Source organism: Elephantulus edwardii, unplaced genomic scaffold, assembly GCF_000299155.1.
Source record: "Elephantulus edwardii isolate Elephantulus edwardi_28Jun2011 unplaced genomic scaffold, EleEdw1.0 scaffold00033, whole genome shotgun sequence".
Lineage (NCBI taxonomy): Eukaryota > Metazoa > Chordata > Mammalia > Macroscelidea > Macroscelididae > Elephantulus > Elephantulus edwardii.
Genome location: NW_006399783.1, coordinates 8,484,414 through 8,504,688, shown reverse-complemented (window position 1 = coordinate 8,504,688; position 20,275 = coordinate 8,484,414). Strand labels below are relative to the sequence as shown.

The 20,275-nt window shown below is 41.7% G+C and overlaps 1 protein-coding gene across 1 annotated transcript in view; it reads right to left on the bottom strand.

Annotated features, from left to right (window-relative positions):
* Positions 1–20,275, bottom strand: part of DOCK2 (dedicator of cytokinesis 2) — a 736,392-nt gene that overhangs the window by 417,286 nt on the left and 298,831 nt on the right. The window contains exon 26 of the mRNA XM_006884420.1: positions 17,029–17,177. Coding sequence (XP_006884482.1) covers positions 17,029–17,177 — 149 coding nt within the window. The remainder of the gene's footprint in view (positions 1–17,028; positions 17,178–20,275) is intronic.

Sequence of the window (20,275 nt, the reverse complement as noted above, 5' to 3'; positions counted from 1 at the left end):
CAGGGTCACACAATTTGATGGGTGGAGGGAGAGGTGGATAAAGGATAGGGGAAGATCCAGTGTTAAAAACAATGTAAAAAAACGTAGAGAGTAAAACCAGTATAAAAATAAATTTTATTTAAAAAAAGAAAGCATCCTTAAAGTGGAGCACCTCCTTCCTTACTTAACATATTTCAGTTAAGAATTTACATTTACACCAGGTGAGCAAATCAAAGTTATAGTTCCCTCAAGTAATTGTAACCTGGACCAAACAGTTACATTTTCTACTGCTTAGCGGCTTTTAACTCATGGCTCCCAACTGTGAAGGGGAGACTTAATCCAAACACTAGGCAAGAAATGCATTTGGAAAGTAGCTAGCCCAATAAAGATTTAGAGTGCAAACGGTTGTTCCTTTCAACTACTGGTTTTATAGAAAGGTTCCCTGTAGACAGAAAGTTTCTATAGTCCCTCCGTGGTGGTGGGGGGAGAGGGGAGATAATTCCTTCTCCACTCCTGTAGACTGCCATGCTTGCTCATTGGTGAGAGTCCAGTTCTTGTAGATGGCTGGCCATTGACCTAGGTCTAAGGTGAAGTGGTACAGTGAGAGAAGCATTTGCCTCTGTAGAAAACTTAAGATGTCTCCAAAAAGACCTACTAATTAAGATATAGAAAGTTTAATGCAGGTTTATTTTTTTGTGAAACACAATGTATACAAATTTTGTAAGCAAACCAACATAAAATAAAAATTTTATATAAAAAAATCAATGCAGTATGTTTAAAAAAGAAAATTAATGTAAAAAAAAGCTCATTATGAGGTAAACACTAAAATGCTGATTTTTAAAAAATAAATGAAAAAAGTTTTAAAAAATGCATTATTAACATAAAATGTATAGATGGTATACGAATCGACATATTTCAGCTAACAGATGCTGCCCTGGACGTGCTCACCAAGTTGTGCCAAGAAATCTGGAGAACAACCACTTGGCCAACTGACAGGAAGAGATCTATATTTGTTCCTATCCCAAAGAAAGGTGACCCAGCAGAGTGTGGAAACTATAGAACAATCTCATTAATTTCACATGCAAGCAAGATTTTACTGAAGATTATCCAAAAACAACTGGAGCAGCACATCAACAGAGAACTACCAGAGGTCCAGGTTGGGTTTAGAAGGGGTTGTGGTACGAGGAATATTATAGCTGATGTTAGATGGATCCTGGCTGAAAGCAGAGAATACCAGAGGAATGTCTATCTGTGTTTCATTGATTATGCAAAGGCATTTGACTGTGTGGATCATAACAAACTGTGGCTGACTCTGAGAAGAATGGGAATCCCAGAACACCTGATCGTGCTAATGCGAAACCTATACTTGGACCAGGAGTCAGTCATCAGAACAGAGCAAGGGAACACTGCATGGTTCAAAATTGGGAAGGGCGTATATCAGGGATGCATCCTATCTCCATACCTTTTCAACCTATATGCGGAACAGATTATCCGGGAGGTTGGGCTCTATGAAGAGAAATGTGGGGTCAAGATTGGGGGATGATTTATCAACAATCTGCGTTATGCAGATGACACAACCCTGCTTGCTGAAACTGAAGAGGACCTGAAGCGCTTGCTGCAGAGGGTCAAGGACTGCAGCCTCCAATATGGATTGAGGCTCAATGTCAAGAAGACAAAGATTCTCACCACTGGACCAATTGGCAGCATCAGGATGGATGGTGAAGAGATTGAGATTGTACACAGCTTTAGTTTGCTTGGCTCCACAGACAACACTCTTGGCACCAGTAGGCAGGAAATTAAAAGGCGCATTGCCATGGGAAAGTCTGCTGTTAGGGACCTCTCCAAAGTGCTGAAGAGCAATGGTGTATCTCTGGAGACTAAGGTGCGTCTGATACAGGCCATGGTCTTCGCAATCACTTGTTATGCATCAGAGAGTTGGACAATGACTAGAGAGGATAGAAGGAGAATTGATGCCTTTGAGCTGTGGTGCTGGAGAAGAGTATTGAGAATACCATGGACTGCTAGGAAAACAAACAGATTTGTCCTGGAAAGGGTTAAATCGGGTGGTTCCTTGGAGGCAAGGATTCTGAGGCTCCGTCTAACACATTTTGGACATGTTGTCAGGAGAGACCGGTCCTTGGAGAAGGACATCATACTTGGGAGGGTGGAGGGACAGTGCAAGAGGGGAAGGTCCTCTATGAGGTGGATTGATTCAGTGACTGGGATAATCAGGATGGGAGTGTCAGAGACAGTGCGATTGGCACAGGACAGAGCAGAGTTTAGGGCTGTTGTACATAGGGTCGCTATGAGTCGCAAGCTACTCGACGGCACATAACAACAACAACAACAACAACATATTATTGAGTTTTTTAGTTGTTGTTGTATATGGTAGAGTCGGAACCTACCCAGAGCTGACCCTTTGGCGGGTTTTCAGAGGCAGTTAATCACATGGGAGGAGAATATCCATCCTCCCGTGGAGCTGCTGGTGGATTTGAACTGCATGCCTTTGGGATTGCAGTGCCGCTTCATGCCTCTGGGCGACCAGAGCTCAGGTATTTTTGGCATCCACCAGCCACAGCCAAATACCTCACTTGCTCAGCCCTGTATCAGCTCCAAGAGGCAGTCAGAGTTGACGTGGGGAAGAGGAGGAGAGGGAAGGGAGGGGGTAGAGAGGACATGGTGGATATGGCTGTAGGCATACTCTTATATTTTGGTCGTGGGAGGGAAAAAGGAATATTGAAGAACACCTCAATAAGTATTTCTTGATGTCAATGGAATGGAACAACCTGGACTATTTATTGGAAGGAATTCTAGTCAACCATTGACAAAAGCTGTCTTCTAATTTTCCATGTAGTTCTCTTGAGAATAAATCAAGGACCATCCAATAAGCAATGCCAAAACACCCACTTGCCAAGACCTCCAGGCAAAGACCTGGTGAGATTCAAGCCCCAAGCTCTGGCTCAGGGATTACTGCACAGAGACAGCTCTCAGGTACTCTTGGTGAAATTCAAAGTTCCTGGGGATAAGACACATGCTTCAACACCTCCATGTCCCCAGAGCCCAGCAGACTCCAGGCCTAAGTTGGTATACTCTGCATGCTGACTGTCTTCCAGGGCTGATCCTGGTCTAGACCTACGAGGTAGAGCTTGGGCAGAGAGTGCTGTGTGTGTCTGTGTGTGCACATTTGATTGTGTAGAATATAACAATTTATGGCTAACTTTGAGAAGAATGGGGATCCCAGAATGCTTAACTGTGCTCATTCAAAACCTGTATCTTAGACCAAGAGGCTGTTGTGCCTTTTTTAACAGAGCAAGAGAATATTACAATTTAAAACTAAGAAAGTTTTGCATTAGGGTTGTATCCTTTCTCCATACCTATTCAATCTGTATGCTGGGCAAATAATTTGAGAAGTTGGACTCAGTGAAGAAAAATGTCACATCAGCATTAGAGGAAGATTCAGCAACAACTTGCATTAAGCAGATGACATAACCTGGCTTGCTCAAAGTGAGGAAGACTTAAAGGGCTTATTGCAGAAGATTAAAGACTAAAACCTTCAATATGAATTATGTCTCAATGTCAAGAAAACAGAATTTCTCACCATTGGACTGATCAGCAACATCATAATAGCTGGAAAAGAGAGTGAAATTGTCAAGAGTTTCATCTTACTTGAATTCACAATCAATATTCTTGGTACTAGCAATCAGGAGATCAGGAGATGTATTGCACTAGAAAAATCTGCTGCTAGGGTCTTCCCAAAATTATTGCGGTGCAGTGGCAACAGTTTGAAGACTAAGGTGTATCTGATGCAGGCTATCTTCTTTTCAATCACTTGCTATGCATCTGAGAGCCAGATAATTAATTTAGATGACAGAAGAACGGATGATATCTTTGAGCTGTGTTTTTGGAGAAGAGTACTGAATATGGACTGTTAAAAGAACAAATAGGTATGTCTGGGGGAAAGAGCAGGCAGAGTTCTCCTTGGAAGCAAAGATGACAAAGCTTTGCCTGCCATACTTCAGGCATATTGCTAGGAGAGGCTATTTGGAGAGGGACACGATGGTTGAAACAGTAGAGGATTGACAAAAGAGGGGGGAAAAACCTCAACCAGATGGATGGATTGACACAGTGACTGCAGCAATGGGCTCAAGTGTGTTGGAAATAATGAGAATAGTGCAGTATAGGAAAGGGATCAGATCTGTTGTTCATAAGGTGGAGTTGTACTCAACTCAACAGCACCTAACAACACTAAATGTTGGTTTAGACAAGAGATTAACTACCAGATCTTGTAGTAGTGGTTTCATTGGTCCCCTGAGGGGTTGCAACAGTTAATAAGATTTATGCAAGCAGCATCCTCTAATGGGTTAGTCATTATCTGGGGATGGCACTGTTTTAGTTGATGAGGCAGAGGAAGCTTTATCAAATAGCATCCCTGTGAGCTGGAATGGACATACTTTGGGGAACTGCTCATCCTCCAGATTTACGCTTTATAATAAGTAGTTGTCCTACAAAAGTGTCAAAATTAACTTATTGAAATATTTTTATTTTGGAATTATTTTAAACTTACTGAAAAATAAAAACTGTATAGATAGGTGGTTTCTATATACACTACCTCACGTCAACAATTATATAACAAGAATAAAGTTATCAAATGAGAACATTCACATTCATATAACACTATTAACTAACACAATTCTAATTGTGGGATTTTTCCATTTACTGTCTGTATTTCTGATCCATGAACTAATTCAGGATCCCATGATAAATTTATTTATTACACCTATTTTCATATACTTTATAAACATTTTTCATTATTAGTTATTTGCTTGTTCCTCTTTCTCTCAATTCTCATTTCTGATAATCCTCCAAGATTGATGTTTTTGGTATGTAAACTGTTTCTTGGATTTTTATATTAGTGGCAATATACCATAAGTGTACTTTTATGACTGACATATTTTGTTCTCATTTCATCTACAATTATGCAGTATTTTACAAATTCTTGATCATTTTTTCACTGCTGCATAACACTTCATTGTGTGTAGCACAGTTTCTTTAGCCATCCGTCTGCTGATGGGCACTTGGGCAATCCTCTGTTATTATAAATAGTGCTGCAATAAACATGTGTGGATAAATCTGTTCATACCGCAGCACTTATTCCTTTAGGATATATACCTAGCCACACTGAATTTAGATGTCAAGTTCTCTTGTTGTTAGTTGCTATCAATCTGAAGTCTAACTTTGGGTGACTTCATACAACAGAAGAACAAAATGCCACTTTATATAGAGGCCACACGTCTCTGGCCATTCAACCCACTAATAGCTCATTGGGAGAAAGACAGACAGTTTCCTTCAGTTCAGGTTTAAAAGAGAGTTGCTGTGAGTCAAAACTCACTTGACTCAAAGGCATGGAGTTTGAGGATTTTGGAAAGATAATTTGTGATTATGCAAATACCTTATTTGTCATCATACTTTTGCCTATTAACTTTAGCACTCATCAATGAACATGTCTGAAACAATTTTTATTGTGATGTCTGCCCTATAAAAAATTAAATTTAATCCTTTGAAACCTGCTCAAGACCAAAACTTACTGAGGTGAAAGATAAACAAGCTGCCTTTCAGACTTGTCTTTTGCATAATTGTGTGTATTAGCTAGCTAGTCTAGGCAGTGAAATGCATGTCTACAGCGTCACCACCACCTACTCTACAAGTCCTGACGGCATCCCTTACCATCAGGCCCTTTCCGCGAGCCTGAGACATCTAAATTCTCAGCACCACTGGGAAAGACACCATTGCTAAGGAAAGAAGATTGACAAGAGACATGAAAAACCTCTCTACTCCCTTGTCGAGGCTGGTTATTTAGTGCTATAATCATTGACTCCCTGAGGTATACACTCTTGGACCCGTCTCATGAGAAATATACCTGGTGGCGAATGCAGAGTCCACTGGGAGAGGAGATGAGCACGGGGAGCTCCCCTGAGCCTAGAGGATGTTCTCACTCCACTATTCCTTTGGGTCCCTGGCATAGGTGTGCTAGCAGATGTTTATCACCCAGTTCCCCATGAAGGGAAATGAAAGCCCCATATACATAATTTGCCAATTTCTGTTGTGTAAATAATCCCTTCATGGTTGATTTCAAGCTTCCAATGGGAAGTCACCGAGCTCAGAGTTGAGATGTGCTGTAGCACATCATTAAATAGTATTTCTACCAAGCAGACTCGATATGTGTAAAAAAACCACAAGCGAGCACCGCTGGGAAGTCATGGGGTTTGAGTACATATTCCCTTTGATTTTAATATTGTCCATTTAATTTTGGATTCATGCAAATTATTTTTAATAACAGCTGTTTTTAAAAATTGCCTCATAAAAGTCCTAAATATTTCATTCTTCTTTCTCCGGTGGCAGCTCCAGCACAGCTCTGGTCCCAGGGCTCACATGTGCACACAGCCAATGCTCCAAAGGTCTGTAGTTCTGGAACCTCCCACAGGAGCTTCTGAAAAGGCAGGATGACACTTTCCTAGAGTTCCAGTAGGAATCCATATGAGATCCAGATGCCTTATAGGGAAAGGCCGGCCTCCAGCAACAGCATCTGCTGCTTCTTGGCAAGGCTTCTGCGGAGTCTGAGAAGGTTCCAGAGCATCTGGCTGCCACCACAGGCAAGCCGGGCTGGCTAGGGGGTAACTGTCAATGCTAATGGGTTACAGAAGCCTCCCTGGAGGCCACTCAATCCCGTATTATTCTTAATAAGAAGTCCAGAGAGCTCTGGTGATTAGTCTACAGAGAGTCTCACTGTGAACCCATAGGCCAAGCTTCTGTGGTAGTTTGAATCTACCAGCCACTCCTTGGGAGAAAGACAGGCAGCCTTTTTGTTCTTTTTATTGATTTGCTTACAAAGTTCATAGACATTGTGTTTCACACTATTCACCATTTACATTGTGTTCCATACAATTATTTACTCCCGTTCATTATGTTTTATAAAATTAATCAGCATTGGACTATGCCCACCATTAACCTGTCTTTTCAAGTCCCTGATGGATCTTTCTCATTTCTTCACCTCCTCCCTCCATCCACCAAATTGTGCCAAATCTGTGATTTCACCTCTACCCGTGCTCACCTCTCTGTTTTTACCTTTCCCTCTCTTGGATCCCCATACATGTTTTACTTTTTATCCAAATTTAAAATAATAGTCTGATGAAGTATTTGTCCTTACTAATCTGAGCTAGTTCACTCAGCATAATGCTCTCCAGTCTCTCCTAAGATATGTAATATTTTTCAAAATCATCGCTCCTGAGTGTTACCTAGTATTCCATTGTGTGAATGTACAACCATTTCTCAATCTATTCAGTTGTAGTTGAACATCTGGCTTCTTTCTATGTTTTTGCAATGATGAATAACTCAGCTATGAACATTGGTGTACAGATCTCCGTTTGTGTCTCAATTCTAATATCCTTGGGGTCTATTCTTAGTAGTGGAATAGCTGAGTCATATGGAGTTTCTATGTTCAGGTTTTTCTTACTGATTTTTTTTTTCTTTTAAAGATTGCATTACAGCTTACAACAACATCTTAGCTCATTTTGGCTCCTTCACTGCCAAACCTGCGGGCAGATATTGTTTCAGGTTCTCTGCCTTTACCAATGCACACAGGTGCATTGAACTTTAAAAACAACCAAAAAAAATTATATTTGTTTGCTCACAAAGTTTGTATAAATTGTGTTTCACACTATTCTTCATTCATATCATGTTTCATATAGTCATTACCATGCATTATGTTTCATAAAATCAACCACCATCAGACTTTGCCCATCACTACCCAATCTTTTCAGGTCCCTGCCAGATCCTTTCCATTTCTTTCACCCCCTCCCTCCACCCACCAAACTGTACATCCCTGTGGTTACGCCCTCACACATCCTCACCCCTCTGCTCCCCCCTCTCCATGCATTTTACAGCCTTGGAAACATGTTAGAGGGTCAACAAGGAGTTAGAACTCACTCATGTTAATATGGAGGGCAGGGTGGGGAGCGAGAGGGAGAGAAATAAGTACCAGGATGTTTCAGAAGTAGTCTGTGATAGTGGAAGGATAAAGAAAACTCACACTCACTGAGTGTGAATTGTTTATGGTAAAACTGCCATACCTGAGAATATAACTCCTATTTTTACTGATAGGAGCTGTGTGACTTCCTAGATCTAATAAGAAGTAGATTTACTACATACTCTCCTTGCTGTTGTACTGCTAGCCCGGAGGGCAACATACAGACTCAAACCCACTGAGTCTAGTCTAGACTCATTGCAACCTGACAGGACAAAAGAGAGCCCTATGTTCTTTAAGGAAGTAGATTGTCACAGTTTTCTGTTGTGGAGAACCTGTTAGGTTCAAACTTCTGGCTCTGTGGTTAGCAGCTGAGAGTCTAACCACGGCAGGAGCTGCTTAATTATTTGTGGAGTGAGTCCCTGAATGTAGTCTAATTCCCAAGCACACATTCTTGCCTCCACCATGGAAATAGTGCTGGTGAAAATGCTCTGAAATACTCCAGTTTAACTGTGAAGTGGTTAAGGCCATATAAAAGTGTCAGAGGTTGTTGACTTTGGTGTGAGAAGAGGTGATTCCCTCCAGGCTCTGTCTTTTACTAACTCTTTAACCTTGAGTGGGAATGTCATCTAATCTCTCTGAGGTTCAGCCACCCCAACTACAAAACAGAGGTAGTAAAGCCTACCTTAAAGGTTTTACTGATGGACAGTAATAACAATAAAAAAATGTCATATAAAATCTTGCAGATTAAAGGTATAGAAAAGTATAAGAGATATCCTTATCCACAGAAATCAACTCCTTTAGACTAAGAAAGGGTACTTTTAAGACCATGAAAGCCAGAAGAGGAACAAGGAGTTAAAACAGCCAGGACACAACAGAAGGTAAAGGGTTCTCATCTGTTTCAGCTTTAAGTTTGAGCTTAATTAGCTGGTTTCTGTTTAAAATGCACCACGGACACAAGAATTTCGGCATGCCTTGTCTTCTTGTCTTTTATTTGAAATATGAGGGGGCAGATAGGTTAGACGAAAACCCTGCTGCCTTGGCACGATGGTATTGATTCCTGGGAATTAAATGGTAATGCAAAGAGGCAGTCCTCCCCTCCCTGCAGCAGGCAGGCTGCCTGGGATTATCAGAGCGCCAACAACTCAGGTACCAGCACAGGCAGGCAGGGTCTGGTGCTATCCTGCATGGGGGGACAGGGGCAGAGCTAGAATGCCCCAGAATTCAGATCACTCTTGGTATGTCATCATGCCTTCCCAACCCAATGGAACAGAGCTGAAGATGCCAATATCTTTTTGCCGGTAGAGTCTGATCCTCTCCAAGGGAACTGTATGCATAGGTGTGTGTGCATGTACAGGAGTGCACACTACAAACACTTAATACCCTCCCCTCTCTTCCCTCAAATACATACACTGCAAAAGAAAATTTTACTGCACCCCATGAGGTACTGTGTCATGAACCAAAGAGGAAGATTGATTCTACTTTCTGCAGCTGGGATAGATCCAAAGAAGTCAGCCAGAGCAAAAGAACAACCTGTGAGCACGCAGAGCAGGAGACCTCAGGGAGAAATCTAGTCCTGGAAAAAGACATCATGCTGGGAAAGGTGGAGAGTCAGCCACAGAGAGGCAGACCTTCCACGAGATGGATTGACCCAGTGACTACAACAATGAGTATGAGTAGGGCAGAGACTGCGGAGATTCTGCAGCACAGGGCAGGGTTCAGATCCGTTGTTCACAGAGTTGCTATGAGTCATTGTCGACTTGACAGCACTTAACAACAACTGATGTGAAGAAGTCATATTCACTCATTTCTTCACTCTCTCAACTTGCGAATTTCATAACCCAGGCCCTGTTCTGGATGAGCGAGAGAAGGGCAGAGGCGGGCTTCAAGGCAGGTTCAATTCCTCTCTGTCATAGGACTCCCAGCCCTGCTGGCAAGCAGACAAGTCCACAGAGGATGACAACACAGGAGCTACCACAGAGCAAACACAGGCTGTTCCTGCCATCACAGATGAGCTTCCCAGAAGCCTTCCTGGGGAGAATAACATTTAATCTGACTTGTGAACATTAGGTAGAATTTAGCTAGGCACTGAGTGAGAGAAAAACAAAACAAAAGTCAAAGTCATTGCTGTGGATCTGTAACTGACTCATAGCTGACCCTCCAGCGGGGTTTCAGAGGCTGTAAATCATAAAAGAGATTGTTCTTTCTCCTTTAGACCTGGCTGATTTATTTGAACTGCTAATGAGGGTTTTACCTTTGAGTTAGTAGTACAACTCTACCCACTATACCAAGTATTTTCTGGTCAGTGCCAATAGCACGTACAACAAATAGGAAGTGCTAAGAGCATGGCACATTTGAGGAGTTCTAGAATGTTCATGGAACTAGGGCACGGAGTGTAAATGCTGGCTCAGCAAAAAGGTGTGAGTCCCTGGCTGATGCAGTTAATATGCTCAGCTATGGAAGAATGAGCTCGTGGGGCATTGTGCTAAGAATCTGCACTGCAATCCTGAAGGAACACAGTTCAAATCAACCAGATGCTCCTCAGGAGAAGGATGGGCAACACAAAAACAACTAAAGGAAAGGTTAGCAATTTGAGTCCACCTAGAGGGAAAATGTCCTTCCAAATACGCAGTCATTGAGAACACTGTGGAGCCCAGTTCTACTCAGTTTATCACGAATCAGGGTTGACTTGAGGACAACTGGATTTTAGCAGGAAGTGAGACTGGAAACACAAACTCTGTGCAGTCATGGAGCTTTGGCTGTCAGAGCTTCTGTACTCAAAGCCTGGTAACAGGACCAGTCGCACAGAAGGTGACACAAAACCTCAGTGCCATTATATCTGTCCCAGCACACTGTGATGAAAACACCAATCAGAAAGGCCTCTGTTTTGCCTAAAGGGTAGAAGGGGGCATGGAATTGGAAAGATCTCAGATGAGAGATTTTTATCTGAAATGAACCTAAAAGGAGTTTAGGATTTTTATCTGCACAGATAGAGCGGAACCAGAGACAGACATTGGAGCAGGAAACGCTGATGAGCAAGCCTCCCCTGGTGTGCCTCAGCCTAGGTCTGAAGACATCAAAACCTGAGCTGCACTCCGGAACACCCTCTGGTTCAGGAAATGGACCCAAAGGAATATTTTTCTTGTTTTGTCTTTTTTTCATTCCCCCCCCCCCAAAGCTAAGTCCCATGTTATCTTTCTCCATTATCTAACGAACCAACCTCTTCAGAATTAGGGGTCATGATCATTAAGGAGAGTACAAAACCATGACTCTCCTTTCCTTTACACGAATGGAGTGAAGAAAAAAAAAATCCAAGAACCTTGTTTAAAGAGGTGGCAGGGTAGGTGGTGGGGGACAAACCCCTCTGGGTCTGGTGCAAAATTAAATTTTGAGTTTCTCAGCAGCTCAGCGAGCCTCAAAACAAAGCCAGTGTGAAACCGCCTTTCAAAGTAACTGGAGTTGACAAGGAAACTTGCTCAGCAAGGGGGGAGAGGAGTTAATAGAAGTAGAAGCCAGGTCTTTTATCTCTCACCTGAGCATGTCCCTTTCATATGCTAAGTGCGAGTCCCCAAAGCTGGATAATTTAACACTACCATTAAAAAAATAGCAACACCCAGGCTAAGGCTGACATCTTGCCCTGAGTCATGTGCCACCCAGGGTTACAATGAATAAGGTAATAACAGGAAAACATAGCTTCCTGGTGCCAGGCCTGCGGTGCTGAGCTGTAATTACCCAAAGGCTGACAATCAAGGGAAGACAAGCATCCCTTCCCATCCCCCAAACTCACAATGGCCTCCAAACAGAAGTTTGGCATCCTACACTATAATTGCTAAATTTCCACACATGGTTCTATCCCTGGGCATTGCTTCCAGTAGGTGGACAAATTCTATGCTTGCGGTTGAGAAGAGGGTTGGTTGGTCTACAGTGCCAACTTGAAGTCAGAAATAAATGGCTAGGCTGTTATCAGCTGAGTAGAACACAACAGTAAGAAGAAATATCCAGGGCATCTACTCTAGGAGACTTGTTATTTGCTTTCTTCAAAATTTCCAATTTGTAGAAGCTGGTGCCAGTAGAAACCAAACAGATTTCATTGTCTAGATTTCTAAAAGCTGAATTTTTGCATATGTCATATTCCCACCACCTCAGGAGAAGAAATTTGTGAGGGTCCATGAATTGTGTGAGGACATCATCATTTTATAGTCTACTATACGTCATATTCCAAGGTGCTTTAAAGGTGGTGATTTGAAGGTGATTATAGATTGGAGAATAGAGTTAAGAAATGAGAGGACACAAGGCTGATAACTTACTCCCTTCCCAGTGAATATTGGGGAAGAAGGAAAAAAAATATGTCACCTCAAAGAAGTAGTTCTTAAAAGTGTAGTCTCTGGACCAGCATCATCAACCTCACCTTGGAACTTGTTAGGAAAAGGAAGTCTCAGCTCCACCCTGCAGACCTAGAAATCAGGTATGTGTTTTAACAGTTTTTCTGGGTGACTGTCACGCACTAGCACTGTGATTCTCCATCCACTGGTTGCCAATTACAATTACTGGGTAAAACTTCTCCTAGAGGAGCCCTGCTGGCTCAGTGGTTAAGCCCTTGACTGCCAACTAAAACCCCACCAACCACTTGGTGGGAAAAAGATGTGGCAGCCTGCTCCACAAAGATTCACAGCCCAAAAAGCCCCAAGGAACAGTTCTACTGTGCCCTGAATGCTCGCTAGGACTTACATCGACTCAAAGGCAACAAATCTGACTTGGTTTAACTGTCTCATAAGAGTCAGTTGGGGTGGCTAAGTGGGTAAGCCCTACACCTTTAACCAAAAAGGTGACACTTTGAATTCATCAACTGTCCTGAGGGAGAAAAGACCTGACAATCTGTTCCCTTAAGATTGCAGCCTGGAAAAGTCTACATCTTGCCCTGAGTCATGTGCCACCCAGGGTTACAATGAATAAGATAATAGAACAGTAGAACAGGCAGTTCTACTCTGTCTTATAGGGTCACTAACCATCATAACCAACTCAGCTTAACTGGACTGCACACAACACAAAACTTGTCATAGTCACGCCCCCCAGCCCCAGCCTAACAAATTCTAAACCCCTGAGCATGGGACATGGGCACTGCTGTTTGGCAAAGCTCCCTATAGTAGATGTGAACATGCAGCTCAACCTGAGACCCACCTGGTACCAGAGCAAGACAGATTGCAATTAGACAGCTGGACATTTTTATTTTCTGATATTATTTTGTTTCATTCAAAATAATAATAATGACTACCAAATGAATCTCAATTCTGGAAGCAAAGGCTTTTCAAATAAAAAGGAGAAATTGCTATGTGCAGCTATGAGCTGAAGAGGTTAGATGTGGAGCTCACCCAGCTCATCAAAATCTTTAATAACTCATCCAACAAAGATAGCTGTTCACCCTGGGGAAGGAGTGGGAATGTCCCCACAGTCAGAATTCATTATAAAAGCAACACACTCAGAGGCAGTAAAGAGTGACAACACACCTCCCACACACCTCACGTCCAGATGCCACCATCACCAAAGGGGAGCAAAGAGCCTCCCACTCAGTGCTTGGCTTTGGAGCCCTAAACACAGGGGTGTGTGAGACGACAGCCTCTTCTCACTGGTTTCCAGTGTCACTGATGGTGCAAAGTGCTGATTAGAACTTGGGGGGGGACTGTCCTCTGGACAGGGCAGGGCTTCATCACCTCTGCTTTACAAATCAACTGTTCACTGGAGCTGCCCTTCCATTCAAGTCAGGAAGTTGGCAGTTAGCCCATCAAAACTGAGTTCTCCAAATTGGGTCCACTGGCACCTTACCAGGATCCATGATTCAGCCTCCCCACAGTAACAAGACATCTGAGCATTAATTATGCAAATGTAAGAAACAGTTGCAAATTGGCTTTTTAACAGAAAGAGACTTCTTTCTTTAGATGCTTCTAGAGACATGATGGTCCAATCCTGATGTCCCTAAACAATAAGAGCTAGTAATACTAAGCTCTTTCTCTAAAAAAAGAAAAAACCAATGAAAAAAAGATCAAGTAGCAAAGACTGGGACAGACTCTTTGCTTAAGAAAGCAATACTCAACTATTAGCATCAGTACAAGATTGAATCTTGAGTAGTCAAGCTCCTAGGAATTATACTACCTCTCCTCAAAACCAGGAGGGAAATGGCAAGGGGGGGAAAACAGTGTTATTGATGAGTATTCTTCTGATCTTGATGCCCTATTCGTCTTCATAGATTCCAGATTCTCAAATAATTTGCTACACATATAGTTTAAATAGGTATGGAGAATGAATACAACCTTGATGCCCTCCTTTCTTAATGTTAAACCATGTAGTGCTCCCTTGCTCTGTTGACACAACACCCTCTGGGTCTAAGTAATAAGTTTCACATCAGCATTATTAAGTGATCTGGGATTCCCACTTTTCTCAGTGTTAGCCATAACTTGTGATCCACACAATCAAATGCCTTTGCATAGTCAATAAAGCATAAATAGACATTCTTCTGGTATTCTTTACTTTCAGCCAGAATCATTCTGACATCAGCAATGACATCCTTGGTGCCACAGCCTCTTTTATATCCTGAAGATCATTTAAAAATAGTGAGAAAGTACATAGCTATGGAATTTCCAAGAAGATCAAGCAGGATTTAGGTTCCATTGAGTTGAGTCCAAATCAAAGCAAGACCATGGACAACAGATCAAAACCTTGCCCTATCCTGCACCACTCACACAGTCTCCACCATGCTCAAGACCATGGTTGTGGTCACTATGAATGGATTTTGTGGCTGTGTCTCCTCATTTTTAATCTTGTGACATCAGCTAATGAAAGTATGTCATTGATGAAAGCCTTATTTCATTTACATCATTAAGGTAGACTCTACCTTGAAGAGGCAACTCTTTCTCAGTCACATTTGTAGAGTCTTCCAGTCTCTCAGCACTATATCAAAAAATGGTCCACTATTATTCATAGAGTTTTCAAGGGCCTATTATTTCAGAAGTGAATAGCCAATCCTGTTTCTTAGTCTATCTTTGTATGGAAGTTCCACTAAAACTTGTCCATTATGGATGGCCCTACTGGCATTTGAAATATTGGAGGCATGGCATACAGCATCACAGCAACATGCAAGCCATCCGGGCACAGCAAACTGACAGAGATCTAATACACCCAGACTACATCCCTTATCTCAATTACATATTCCCATGTATATTTCCCCTCCTAAGGGCTTCCCTGAGGGAAAAAATAAATAGTGTTTCTATGTTCTTTTAATATCAGGTGCCTTGTATTACTTCTAAGCGAATGAATGGATGGATGTCTGCATTAATCAAGCTACTGAGATGAGCTTAATCACAATAGTAAGACTAGAAAAAAAGAAACAGAAGAGACCTCTTACAAAGTCATTGATTGTAATGACTGACTATGGGATACGAGAGGTAAAATAATATTGTTCCACAGAATTTTCCAACTATAGTCAGTAAGAGATGAAATTGAGAAATCTCTTCTTTTAGGATTTTGTCCAGGGAGAATGGAGAGAGGATAAGTATAACACAAAAACTCAAACAGCATTTGTTGGTTGTTTAAGCACTACAAGACCAGTTTCACCCTAGATCAGAGGTACTCCTGGACACTATTCAAGGACAGGAGTGGAATTGCTATAAAAACCTAGGTGATGTTAAAAATCTTTATAACCCATCTCCAAATTCCAAAACTCAAGGCCTATCTTTAGTCATTGTTGTGGTTAGGTGCCATCAAGTCAAGTATGACCCTAAGTGATCTGAATCCTGTTCTATCCTGTGCTATCCTCATACTTCCTGACACACAAGAACCCACTGTAGCAGTCACTATGTCAATCCACCTGGTTGAGGGTCTTCCTCACCTTTGCCAACTCTCCACCCTTCCCAGAATCATGTCCTTCTCGAAGGATTAGCCCTTCATATCCTAGCAAAGTCTCATTATTCCTGCCTCCAAAAAGCACTCTGGCTGCACCCTCTCCAAGACATATCTGTTTGTTCTTTTGGCCGTCCATGGAATGTTCAACGCTCTTCTCCAACACCACAGCTCAAAAGGCATCAATTCTTTTTCTACCTTACTGATTCATTGTCCAGCTCTCAGATGCATAGCAAGTAATTGGAAAGCCTGAATCAGACACACCTTAGTCCTCAAACTGACATCATTACTCTTCAATCATTTGGAAAGGTCCCTAACGGCAGGTTTTCCAAGTGCAATGCATCTTCTTATTTTCTGACTGCTTGTACCAAGGGTGTTAATTGTGGATCCAAGTAAGATGAAGCTTGGAAAGCTGAAAGTTTCAATCTCCTTTCTCATTACACTGTCTATTGGTCCAGTGGTAATTATTTCTCGACATTTACCAACCTCACGGTTCCATCTTGCTTAATATCATCCACACACTCTGCCCATTGTGAACCCCTCCACTTATTCCCACTAAAAAGTGTCCTCTGGTCTTTGCTTTTGGATATATACCCACATAAACAGATCTCCAATGGCTACTGAATATATTTATGGTATCACTGCTGCAGCCTCCCCCCCTGTGACCACCCTACTTGCTGATCCAGCTCTCAAGACTGAATCTGGGCAATCATTTTCTGCAAGAATGTAAATAACAAGAGAACTTCAACCAGTTGCTTCATCATTGCAATAAACAGAGAAAGAAAACATGCAAAAATCAGCCAGGGAAATAGGTAAGAGGATATTCTTGATTGGTTGAAATATAAAACTCACACACCAGCAAACAAAGAATTGAGTGTAAAGATAAGTCATCTGAAAAATCTACACTAATGTCCATATCCACACTCTGAGAAGGACTGTCCAACAAGAAATGGTGACAAAATGCTACAAGCTTAGTTCCAGCCCCAAAACATATTTCAGACCAATGAGAGTGGAAAAGCAGGCCTGCTGAGCAAGTTCTTGACTTTTATCTTTAAACGTCATCAGCATCATTATTTTAAAACTTAATCAACTCGGACCTCCCCTGAGTCCAGGCCATCTATACCACCGTAAGGACTCACCGCGTCCTGACAACTGAGGACCTCTAAGATGCTGTGCAGCAACTCAACACAGTACTTCTTCTCCTGGACCTGGAGTAGCATCTCATCTTTCTGCTCCAGCAGTTCCTTCAGTTCTTTGGTGATGACAGGAAGCAGGATGTCACGACATTCTGAAACAAAAGCAAAGCAGAGGTCTTGGGGTTTTCTCATTTTTTCCTTGTTTGTTTTCTTTTTTTTAAAAAAGAAAATTCCCATTAAATAATGTATGAGTACATTCTCCTTGTAAAAAAGGAATTAAATATTGATGATCAGGTGAGGATTTTCTTAGAACATCGCAGTTCTGATCTCTCTCTCTCCAAAAGTAACTGCTGCTACTTTGTTCTATATATTTATAAACATATACATAAATGCTTAAAGAGCTCTAGTGGCACATTAGCTAAGCTCACGGCTGCTAACCGAAAGGGTGGCGGGCGATTCTAATCCATCCAATAGCTTTGCAGAAGAAAGACCAAGTGATCTGTTTACATTATGATTACAGCCTAGAAAACGCTATAGAATAGTTCCTACCAGGTGGCTATGAGTTGGAGTTCATTTCACCAGCACTAAAACATAAATAGGGAGGTCTGGTAGCCTGGGGATAAGAATCTGCACTGCAATCCCCAAGGCATGCTGTTCAAATCTGCCTGCTTCTCTGTGAGAGAAGAATGGACAATCTCCTCCCATGGGCTACCGCCTCTGAAAACCCAATGGAGGATCAGCGATGGGGAGGGTCTCACTTAGTGGTACAATACCACTTAAATGTACTAGTATATTATACACGGTATTGGTGGCCCAGTGGTAAGAAGCTGCACTGCAATCTGACGGCATGTGATTCAAATCTGCCAGATGAGAGAAAGATGGACAACCTCCTATGCAGTGTACTGCTTCTAAAAACCCTCTGTGATGAATGAATTTCTTTTTAAAAAAAAAAAGTGAACTGGGGGTGTGGGAAGGTAAGGAGAGGGATAAAATGTACAACAATGAATGAATAAAAATCTAACTTTTCTGTAAACTTTCATTAAAATCACAATTAAAATTAAAAAATTGTATTAAAAGGAAACCCTCTGGAAGGTCAGCTATGGGTCTATTCCAACTTGAAAGTACACAACAAACAATTTATTTGCTTTCATTTGCGTATATTATGTCATACTCTTAATATAAATTCCAAAATCTTACATGTGCAAAATTTTACAATATATAGTCCTCTCCCCTCTTTTTGTTTTATGGGACTACTTTCTTGTTGTTCTCTTGGTTTTCTTTGTTCTGTACCTTGTTATTGTACATGCTGTTTTGGTGGTTAGGTGTGATCAACTTGACTAAAACTCATACGAACCTTACAAACAACGGATCAGAACCTTGCTCAACCCTGTGCCATCATCACATTCTCCACTCTGCTCAAGTCCACTGCTACAGTCATGGTGTCAGTGCTTCTTGCTGAGGGTCTTCCTCTCTTTCATTGACCCTCCACCTTTCCCAGGATGATGTCTTAGAAGGACTGGTCCCTCCTCACAACATACCCAAAGTACATTAGAAAAAGTCGAACCATGTTTGCCTCTAAGGAACACCTTGGTTATACTTTCTCCTAGACAGATGTGTTTGTCCTTTTGAGAGTCCATGGTATACTCAATACTTTTCACCAATACTACATACAATTCAAAGGCCTCAATTTCACATATTGTAATTAGTGTTGTTCTTGTTTTTAACTATTATTTTTAGAGAAGGTACAACCAGAGTGTTTCTTGGAGGCAAGGTTGACAAAGATTCATCTCGCATACTTTGGGGATGTTGCTAAGGGAGAGGCTATTCCTTGGAGAGGAGCATTATGCTTTGAAAGGTGGAAAGGTGGAAAGGGAGGAAGACCTTCAATCAGGTGAATTGACACAGTGACTACAGCAATGGGCTTGAGTGCGTTAGAGATGGTAAGAATGGCACAGGATAGGACAGGGTTCAGATCTATTGTTCTCAGGGTCTTCATGAGTTGTAATCTACTCAGTAGTGCCTAACGGCAACAACAGTACTCTCAATTAGTTTCATATATGTGTGTACCTAGCATATCCACCTTGGTAGATATTTTTTCACTGGTACAAGCAATAAAAAAAATTTACAATATTCCATTTGTATTTTTGTGCATACTGGCTTTTATTGAAATAAATGAAACTTTTCACAGAGAGGAGATATCTCTCTTGATATTGCTGTCTCAAGAAATTTCTTGAAAGTTTTGACACAGCTCTGTTTCTTTTTTCCCCCTTGAAATTAGAAAATCTTGAATTTCTTGAAAAAAAATTCCCAGTGCTTTAAGTCATCCATATCCAGGTGACCCTTGAGCACAGATGTGCATCACATATAACCCAGGACCTAATTTTCATTCAATCCATCAACTAGGTATTGAACATTCTTGGTGTGGAAGGCACCAAGGCTAGAATCCTAAAGAGAAAATACGTTTCTTACATATTGTTGTTGTTATTAGGTGGCTTCAAGTGAATCTGAAAATATAATGACCCCATGAGCTGGAATAGAACACCCCATAGGACTCGGTAGGCTGTAACTTTTATGGGAGCAAATAATTATCCCTTTTCCCTGATGGGTGGGTTTGAACTGCCAGCTTTTAGTTAGTCACCAGGGCTCCTAATTATTTAGGTGCTTAAAGACTAACAGAGCTGATCAGCAAAGAAAATGATGAGCAATGTCAGAAGGCAGAGTAAAGTCCAGGTGGGGACATCTCTTCTTCTGTCAGCCCACCATCCACACTCCCTTCTTCTAGCTCAGTGTCATGACCTCACTATGGGGATATAATTCACAGGGTGCCCCTAGCTACCCCTTGACAAGGGTTGGACACTTGAGACTCTAATGAGCTGGTCGTTTAAATTTGATCCTAATAGTAGAAATCGCTGATAAATACTGAGGGCTTAGAAAGTGCCAGGTGTTGTTTCCAGTGTCTTAAATGAATTCTCTCATTGACTCTATTCTTATCCCAATTCGCTGATAAGGAAATAGAGGTATTTGTAAAGTATAGTCAGCTAAACCCGGCCAGAGAGGGAGGAAGGAGGCTTCACTGGGCAAAGTCACCTCGGATAACAGCAAAAGGAGGCGCCTTCCAGGTGAGAACCAGCAAAACCCGGCGGAAAGGAAAACATAATCTACACAGGAGTTCTACAGGACACGTCAACTTCCCTTGGAGACAGTACAACTAAACTTAAGAGACACTGGTCAAAAGAAAAATGTCAGCAGT